Below are 10709 nucleotides of genomic sequence, written 5' to 3' on the forward strand. Positions count from 1 at the left end.
CTAGGTACACATGGGTAATATTTTTACCATCCAAACGTGAAACCGCAGCCAACTTGATCACACTACTTAAACGTTTGCAAAATGAAAAATCAACTCGCATTAATAGCATTAGAAGTGATCGAGGTACCGAATTCACCAATAGTACTTTAACCGCATTTCTTGATGAATCCGGTATTAGACACGAGTTGTCTAGTGCTAGAACTCCTCAACAAAATGGCCTGGCCGAGAGAAGAAACCAGACTCTCAAGGAAGACGCACGGTCCATGATAGCCGATTCGGGCATTGCTCAAAAATTTTGGGTTGAGGCTATCAATACTGCATGTTACACACAGAATCGGTCTCTGATTAACAAGTTTCACAACAAAACACCGTATGAGATTTATTTCAACAGGGTTCCCAACCTTAAATATCTCAAGATTTTCGGTTGTAAATGCTATATACATATAAATGGTAAAACTTATCTGTCTGTTTTTGATGCAAAAACCGATACTGGGATCATGCTAGGTTACTCAGCAGTGAGTAAGGCATATAGAGTGTATAACAATAGAACTTTAACCATGGAGGAATCACTTCACGTGGTTTTCGATGAATCGGTTGAAAGTAATACTGCATCATGATTTGATCTACACAACAGATTGGAAAACAACAATATTCACTCTGACAGTGATGATGAAGTTCCGGTCTTCAGGCGGTTTGTCCATGACCAGATGGGTAATATTGAAACCCAGCCGGATCAAGCTGTTCCACGACAGGAAGCTGACACTTCGGTCCAAATCGAGGAAGTCGGTCGGTCTGATAATCTTATTCAGCCTACCGATATGTCTAGCCTTGATCAAACAAACGGTAATCTGGTAGACATCCCTGAACTGAATTTCAAAAGGAACATTAAACATCCTCCTGAGCAAATTATAGGTGACCCTTCGGAACCTGTTCGAACTAGGCGTCAACTTCTGGAGGAATACTTTAATTCCGCTTTCATATCCCAGATTGAGCCGAAAAGAATAGATGAAGCATTGTCAGATCCGGATTGGATCTTGGGAATGCAAGAAGAATTAAACCAGTTCGAGAGTAATAAAGTCTGGTACCTAGTTCCTAGACCTAAAGATCAACCGGTCATAGGAACAAGATGGGTATTCAGAAATAAACTCAATGAAGACGGTTTGGTCACGAGGAACAAATCCAGATTAGTGGCACAAGGTTACAAACAGGAAGAAGGCATTGATTTTGAAGAATCATTTGCCCTTGTAGCTAGGATTGAAGCTATTAGGATTTTTCTAGCTTTTGCTGCATTCAAAACTTTAAGGTTTTTCAAATGGATGTCAAAAGTGCATTTTTGAATGGTGACCTACGTGAAGAGGTGTATGTTGAACAACCACCCGGTTTTAAAAGTGCTGAATTTCCAAACCATGTATACCGGCTAAATAAAGCTTTATACGGTCTAAAGCAAGCACTTAGAGCCTGGTATGATACACTAACCGCATTTTTGTTAAAACATGATTTCACCATCGGGTCGGTGGACAAAACGTTGTTTAAATTTGAAAAGAAGGAACATATTCTACTTGTTCAAATATATGTAGATGATATCATTTTCGGTTCAAACGATCCTAAGCTATGTGATAAATTTTTAACCCTGATGACTAACAAGTTTGAAATGAGTATGATGGGAGAATTAAGCTTCTTCCTAGGTCTTTAGGTTAAACAACTCGAAGAAGGAACTTTCAATAGCCAACCCAAGTACACCAAGGAGCTCCTAAAGAAATTTGGGATGGACACATGTTCCTCAGCGGCTACTCCAATGAGCTCATCGGTTAAATTGGACAAAGATGATGAGGGTCAATCGGTAGACCAGATAGCTTACCGGGGCATCATCGGTTCTCTTCTATACCTGACAGCAAGTAGACCGGATATCCTATTTGCAGTCGGTGTGTGTGGAAGATTTCAAGCCAATCCAAAACAATCCCACTACACAGTCGCAAAGAGGATCTTGAAATACCTAAAGGGAACACCTGACGTCGACCTGTGGTATCCAAAAGATTCGTCCTTTAACCTAACGAGTTACTTAGATGCAGATTATGCAGGTTGTAAGATTGACAGAAAAAGCACCAGCGGAACATGTCAGTTCCTAGGTGACCGGCTTGTTTCATGGCATAGCAAAAAACAGACATCGGTGGCCACATCAACCGCAGAGGCTGAATACCTGGCGCCTGGCGGCCGGAAGTTGTTGTTCACAACTCCTTTGGATCCAACAACAACTGATGGACTTCGGTGTCATAGCCGAAGAGTCTCCGATCTTCTGTGACAACACAAGTGCCATAGCAATCACCTACAATCCGGTTCTACACTCCAGAACCAAGCACATTGATATAAGGCACCACTTCATTCGGGAACATGTAATGCTGAAGCATATCCGGTTGGAATACGTACTGACAGATCAACAAGTAGCCGATATCTTCACCAAGCCTCTACAGGAAGCTAAGTTCTCTCAATTCAGACTTACACTCGGTTTAACCGATATTAGTCAAATCCTCCCTAAGGATGCTTAAGGGAATTCGGTTCGGACAGACAAAACCGGTAGTTCCTCCTAAACTGTTGAACTTCAAATTTTCAAGGTATCTATGGAAGAACCGTCTGGTATATTAGACAGAGTAAACCGGCCGGTTATTTAGTGCTTGCACCAAATAACCGCACCGGGACGAACAACTGATAACTAACCGGTTCGGAAATAGGTTATCTTAGATTATTTGAACTTCAAACAAAAGTGGAATAATTATCTGCGTTTAAGCTTATCTGTCCTGAAACATTTTCTTTTCAAAGTAAAATGGTCACACCTAAAAAGACGTGAAGATCTGATATCTTTCATGGTCCAGGCCTATGACCAACAGCCTAGGCTATAGACATGCTTATTTTATGCAAAACCTTTTCCCCTTTGGATAATAGACATTATCACATGTGATACCTGGATACTAGGGTTCCCTCTCCACTAGTATATAAGATGAACAAACCTTAAACAAAACAATCACAAGTCATAACTCATTCTCTCACTAAGACAAAATGTCTCAGTTTCCAAACATCTTCCAAGTGGACTTCAAATCTGCAAAGAGCACTGAACACTATGATGTGTTCAAAATGATCAAATCACTTGAAGACACAGGTCTTCAATACTTCCTGGATGACAAGCATGTCATCTACCCAGAATCTGTTCTAGAATTCTTGTACAACGCAAGGGTCTTCAAAAATAATTATTATGCAAGTAATTTCAAAATGTCGGGATATATTTTTATAAATCCTTTAAAATAATGTTTTATTCAAAAAAAATTACGGACACACAAATCGAGTTGAAATTTTTCGAACCTCGAGTTTTTCCGAGACATGAATTTTCTAGAGTTACAGTATTATATAAATAAATAAATAAAAAATAAAAAAATATTCTGTGTCGTGTCGCTTCCTGATTGGTCCACATGTTATTTCTTGCTTGACAATAATTATAATATCAATTTTGCCCTAACTTATTCCTTTCAACTTCGATTGCATGTCTAATTCAAAAATTAACTCCCCAGTTATTTTCCACCTCATTTATAAAATATATTCAAAAACTTCTTATTAAATAAAAGTTGAATTTAAACATTTAGAAATTCAATAAAATGAGATTGAGGATTAATAAATTCATTTTCTCTTTTCAAAATGCAATAAAAAACATTAACGGAATTATCTATATAAACAATTTAACATATCAAATATACAATTAGGTTAATTGGAATTACTGAAAATTGATATTCGTATTCAAATTTCAATTTCACAATAATTGATATTAAATTACAATTTAATTTATGTGATTGAAAAAACTATAAAGTAATTCAATTACAATTTTTATATTAAAAAGTTTATAATAAAAATAATTTGAATATATAAATATATTAAAATATTGATTTGACACAATTTATTGTTATAATAAAGTGTCAAAAGTATTGTCTAAAGTTTCAATAATTATCATGAAGAAACAATATTTGTTCGAAATATTAATTTTTTAAATTAAAATAATATATATATATATATATATATATATATATATTATATATTATATACATTTTAACTTTTAGAATGTCAATTCCACCTATTAACTTTCTAAAATAAATTTTTTTTCAAAAATGTTAATTTATTAAATTAAAAAAAAATCTATATATTAACTTTTTAAATTATATTTTGATGATAAAAAAATAAAAAATATTTAATTATGTTATAAATGATAAAATAAAAATAAATTTTGTTTGAAAAACATAAATAAAATATTAAAATTGCAATTGGAACTAAAAATAATAAAATTGAGAATGTTAAATTACATTGGTTTGAATTCAAAATAAATTTTAATTTTTGTTTGAATTCTTAAGATTCTTAATTTTAAATAGTCTACCAAAGCTAAAAAAATTGGAATTAGATACCAAATTCTAATATCATTGTTACCAAACACATTTTTGGTCGAATCATATATTAATTATCATATCATAATAGAATAGAATTATAGAACCGCGACACACACATACACACAATAAACCATCTAATTGCATTTACCAAAAGTGAAAGAAAAAAAACTTAAAAGTGTATCGGAATCAAACACGCGACCTTTTCTTGAATGTGGGTTCCTCAAAACCAGCAGCATGAGCATTGGACATGATGGGATTGTAGACACTTTTCAACTCCATAAGCTTGACTTGAAACAAATTCGCTTTGTTAGTAAGCTTATTATTGTCGAGCCAAATAAATGTCTCATCTATTGCCTTCTCTATCTTCCACTTGTCACGATATGCCAACTTAAATCTCATCTTCTCGGCATTGTTCCTCATTTTGTAAGCATAATCCTCCACCGCATTTCTGGCCTCCGCTCCTTTCTTGTGCTCTTTATCTTCCAATTTGTACTTCTCCGCCTCTTGCACCATCTTCTCTATCTCTTCCTTTGTTAATCTCCACTTCTCATTTTTTATTGTCATCTTGTTTTTTTCACCCGTTGTATTTACTTCTCCTGAAACATTTAATATTCCGTTTGCATCGATATTGAAACATACAGTGATTTTACCAACACCCCTCGGTGCCGGGGGGATTCCAGACAACGTAAATTGTCCTAGAAAGTTATTGTCTTTCGTCATCGATCTCTCACCCTCGTAGACTTTAATAAGGATAGCAATTTGGTTGTCAGCATTTGTAAAAAAGATTTTCGCCACCTTTTGGGGAATGGTAGTGTTCCTAGGAATCAAGACTGTCATGATGTCTCCGATTGTATTAATTCCAAGAGAGAGAGGAGTGACATCAAGAAGTACAAGATCTTGAATTTTGTGATTTCCCTCATCACACAAAATGGCAGCTTGAACTGCAGCTCCGAAGGCGACAGCTTCGTCAGGGTTGATATTCTTACAAAGTTCCTTTCCATGGAAGAAATTCTGAAGAAGCTTTTGCACTTTAGGAATTCTAGTAGACCCACCAACCAGGACAACATCATTAATGCAATTATTGTCCATCTTCGCATCATTCAAACATTTCTCAACGGTTTTCATACATTTCCTGAATAGATCCATATTCATCTCCTCAAATTTTGCTCGGGTTATATTAAAATTAAAGTCAGTACCATCCAAGAGAGAATCAATCTCTATCGTAGTCTGGACAGTATACGAAAGAGTCCTCTTCGTCCTCTCGCAAGCAATTCTGAGTCTACTTAGGGCACGGGTGTTTCCACTTATGTCCTTGTTTTTCTTTCGTTTGAATTGCTCCACAAAATGATCCACCATTCTGTTGTCAAAGTCCTCTCCTCCCAAATGGGTATCACCAGCGGTGGCCTTTACTTTAAAGACAGACCCAGTAATTGTTAAGATAGAGACATCAAATGTTCCTCCACCCAGATCGAAAATGAGGACATTCTTCTCCCCCACGTTGCTTGCTCTATTCTTGTCTAGACCGTAGGCAATTGCAGCAGCTGTAGGCTCAATGATGATACGCATCACGTTCAGACCTGAAATTGCACCTGCGTTTTTTGTGGCTTGCCTTTGGGAATCGTTGAAGTAAGCTGGGACTGTAATGACAGCGTTTTTCACCGGTGTTCCTAAATAGGACTCGGCAATCTCCTTCATCTTGATTAGAACCATGGAAGATATTTCCTCTGCAGAGAACTGCTTTTTCAAGCCTTTGTAGTTGACAACGATGATTGCTTTGTCTTCTGGCCCAGAAATCACCTTAAATGGCCAGTACTTGGTGTCACTTTGCACCAAAGGATCAGTAAACTTCCTACCAATCAATCTCTTTGCATCTGAACCATAAAATTACTTAATATAGTTACAAAAATAGAAGAGCAATAGAACTTGAGTTGGGATAGTAACTTACCAAAAACAGTGTTAATGGAGTTGGTAGCAATCTGATTCTTAGCTCCATCCCCGACCAATCTCTCTGTCTTCGTGAACGCAACATATGATGGAGTTGTTCTGTTGCCCTGATCGTTAACAATGATTTCAACACGGTCGTGCTGCCATACTCCAACACATGAGTATGTCGTACCCAGATCGATTCCGATCGCAGGTCCTTTCCATTTCCCTTTCCTTGACATTATATATCAAATGAATCTAGCTAAACAACTTTGATGTCTGGTAGTGTTTGTATGTTGTCTGTCTACTATTTATATATAACTATAGTTAGGCTCATGAGTAACTGATTCTTGTCCTTTGGCATCCCAGAGAAAATGGTTATAGAGAATTTGATTTATTGTAGCACAATTCTCAAAACAATACCCTTGATTATTATTATTATTATTATTATTAGCAGAGAATTTGATTAGTTCTAGCCGAATGCAAATTATCACCTTGAATTGAATGCTCCACCACGCACTAATTAATTCTCGTTAAACATATTATCTGGTTTTCCTACATATCACGCACAAATATTAAAAGAAAAACTTCTCCGGTCCGTGGTTTGAAAGAAGACCGAGTAAATTGAAAATGAATTTCAATTAATTAGCTGATAAGGATTATGAGATTATCTATTTAATTATCTGTTATATACTACAGATAATATTGTAAATCATTTTCTACAATACAATTTAAAATTTTCATTTTCACAATCAATTCATTCATTTTTTTCATCTTCTTAACTCTTCATTTTCCTCTTTTCTTTTATTTTAATTGATGATTCCAAGAAAATACTTAAGTTCAATCTTCTTCTAAAAAATTTGACAACTTTAATAATAGTTTAATTCAAATATTTTATTTAATCCATACCAAACAAATAATTTTTTTTTATAATTCTCTTACACTTGTACATGATTTCAAATACTCAACAATAATTTCTAAGTATTTCTAAAGTTACTATAAAAAAGGAGCAATCAAAGAGTAAAAACCTTGTCAAAGTAAACACAACTATTATTAATTAATAGTTATTTTGAAATTTAAAATGATAGTGAACACCACTACTATACAAAATTTAACAATCAAGTCGTCTATGTCTTTGAAGTTAGCAAAATGAAAAAACTTGCTCTAATATATATGCCAAATGAAATAAGAAACAACTTTAATATAATTAAAAAACAAATCTTTATCAAGTCAAAAGAACTCATCGAAGTCCAAAGCCCCATTCAAGTCGTTTCCATTTTCCAGTTTGAATCCCAATGCCTATTGCCTAATAAGACATTTGTACTTATAACCCATAATTCATCTCCAATTACCCATAAGAGGAGACATTTAATACAGACTTGCGATGCGACGGGTATGTCTAGGGATGCAATTACCATCTCCACACCGTTTTTGTTTTGAGGATTTTTTTAACACCATCCCCGTCCCGTTCGGTTTTATTCGATTTCGGAGAATCCCCGCGAAGCACCGTTAATAAAATATTTTTAAAAAAATTAATAAAATTGTAAATTAAATTATATAAACGGATTTTTTTAATATAATATATATTAAAATATATTGAAAGTTTATATTTTTATAAAAAAATTAACTTAAAACTTTTATAAAATATAATGAATAAATAAATATAATGATGATTTAATATATTTAATTATATTTATAGTGTTCGGGGCAAAAACGGGATGAGAACGGGGCGGGGACACAAATACCATCTCCGCCCATCCCCGTTCGGTTTCGGAGAAAAACCGTCACAAACGAAACAATTAGGTTCGATTTTCGGGACAGTTTAAAATTGTGATCCCTGTGTATGTCCTTAGGGTGATGACAAGCGAGAATATGAGAAATGAGGCAAAGAGGGAGAGGAGAACATTACAAATAGGTTAGAGAGTAAGAAGAGATAGTTGAAGCAAGATTGTACAACACGGTAATAAATGATCTTGGTACAAAAGAGTAGATAATCCCTCATACTAGTTAATAATTCAATCACACTTAACTTTCATTTGTCTAGCAACAAAATTGAGTTATATAAAATACTCAATCAACTTCCTCAATCTTGGTTACCCGAGAGCCAGCACCTCGAGCCTTGGCATTGATATAAGCATACTTCTCCGCCTCATTCCTGGCCTCCGCTGCCTTCTTCTTCTCCACATCCTCCAATCTGTACTTCTCCGCATCTTGCACCAACTTCTCTATCTCTTCTGCAGTTAACCTTCCTTTATCATTCCTTATTAACAACTTATTCTTCTCACCTGTTTTTTTTTACCTCCGCAGAAACATTTAATATTCCGTTTGCATCGATTTCAACACATACTGAGATTTAGGAACACCGCTAGGTGCCGGGGGAATTCCGTTCAATATGAATTCTCCAAGAAAGTTATTGTCTTTCCCCATCAATCTCTCACCCTCGTACACTTCAATCAGAACACCCGAATCATTGTCAAAGGCTGTACTGAAGACTTCCTCCATCTTTTTGGGAATTGTAGTGTTCATAGGAATCAAGACTGACATGATGCCTCCATATGCCTGAATTCCAAGAGAAAGAGGAGTGACATCCAGAAGTACAAGATCTTGAATCTCTGATTTCCCTCACCACACAAAATGGCAGCTTGAACTGCAGCCCCATAAGCAACAGCCTCGTCAGGATTGAGGCTCTTGCAGAGTTCCTTACCATTGAAGAACTCCTTGAGAAGCTGCTGCATTCTCGGAATTCTAGTAGAACCACCAACCAGGACAACATCATGGACACTACTCTTCTCCATCTCCGCATCACTCAAACATTTCTCAACATTCTCCATACACTTACTGAATAGATCCATGTTCATCTCCTCAAACCTGGCTTGGGTTATTTTAGAATTAAAGTCTACACCTTCAAAGAGAGAATCAATATCTAAAGTTGTCTCTGCAGTATATGAAAGTGCCCTTTTTGTCCTCTCGCAAGCCGTCCTCAGTCTACTTAGGGCACGGGGGTTTCCACTTATGTCCTTGTTCTTTTTACATTTGAATTCTTGCACAAAATGATTCACCATTCTTTTATCAAAGTCTTCCCCTCCCAAATCGGTATCACCAGATGTGGCCTTCGATGGAATCTTTAATGGTCAAGAACATGTAAAACGTGCCAAAAACGTGTAAAACGTGCCAAAAACGTGTAAAACATGTTAAACGTGTTATACATGTTAAACGTGCCAAAAACGTGTTAAACTTGTCTAAATGTGTGAAAAACATGTTAAACGTATTAAAAATATCAAAAACATGTTAAACATATCAAAAATGTGAAAAACATGTTAAACGAGTAAAAATGTGTTTTAAGTGTGAAAACGTGTTAAACATGTCACAAACGTGTTTAAACGTGTCATAAACGTGTAAAAAAACGTGTTAAACATGTCAACAACGTGTTAAACATGTCAAAAACGTATTAAACGTGGCAAAAACGTGAAAAGATATTTAAGAAGTTAACATTTTAAACCGATATTTTATCTTACAAACATAGAAATTAGAATTGAATTACAATTCTATCATTTTCCCAAATATAGGAATTGAAATTAAATTACAATTCTATAATTTTTCCAAACATAAGAATTGAATTGTAAATCAATGCCAATTCTCATGGAATTGGAATTAGAATTCCAATGCCAATTCTCATGGAATTGGAATTAGAATTCCAATGCCAATTCCAATTTCAATTCCCCTCATCAAACACAACTTAAGATAATTCAAATGTTTGAGGGAACAAATAGTCTGGTTCTAACGGTAAGGCCTGCTTTGAGGTGAGGTACAAAAATTATTAAGAAATGTTTGACGATTAAATAGTGTGGGGGATATAGTAGAAAAATATGATGCGTCTTATTTGTTGGGTCAACAAGAATTCTCAAAGTGCAACAAATTCTTCAAGAAGTATATAAGAAGTATATAAAAACGTTCAATGTGTTCTATTTCATTATATTCCATCCATATCCTAATTTCATTCCTTTAATATCTTTTCGATTTAGCGATATTTAAGACATTTTTTATTGTAGCCAATATTTTATCACGAACAATTCTTCTTGATTATCCATGGTTATTTTTAAATTAATAATGGATGTTTTTCATTAGTTGCCCATACAAACGTCAAATCTTATAATACACTTTTACTAACTTAAGATAATATCCTAAATTACTAAAACAAAATTCATTTTATCAAATTAGTGTTTATCTTTTAAAGAAACTAATCCAAATGAAGGAGGTCAATGTTCACAAACTAATAATAAAGTATAGAGTCAAACATGTGATTAGACAAAGTATATAGGTGGGCTACGAGAGTAACACATTGAGATTAAAAAGTACAAGAAATGATAT

The 10709-nt window shown here is 34.8% G+C and overlaps 1 protein-coding gene and 1 pseudogene across 1 annotated transcript; both read right to left on the reverse strand.

Moving 5' to 3' along the window:
• Positions 1–4604: 4604 nt before the first annotated feature.
• LOC124945170 (heat shock 70 kDa protein 4-like) lies at positions 4605–6617 on the reverse strand. The gene is made up of 2 exons (XM_047485561.1): positions 6364–6617; positions 4605–6289 (listed from the first exon to the last, which is right to left on the reverse strand). Exons 1-2 carry the CDS (start codon positions 6581–6583, stop codon positions 4605–4607), a joined length of 1905 nt encoding a protein of 634 aa, XP_047341517.1. The 5' UTR covers positions 6584–6617.
• Positions 6618–8393: 1776 nt separating this feature from the next.
• On the reverse strand, positions 8394–9482 carry LOC124945180 (annotated as a pseudogene).
• Positions 9483–10709: the final 1227 nt, after the last annotated feature.

This window comes from Impatiens glandulifera, chromosome 1 (genome assembly GCF_907164915.1).
Source record: "Impatiens glandulifera chromosome 1, dImpGla2.1, whole genome shotgun sequence".
NCBI classification, from domain to species: domain Eukaryota; kingdom Viridiplantae; phylum Streptophyta; class Magnoliopsida; order Ericales; family Balsaminaceae; genus Impatiens; species Impatiens glandulifera.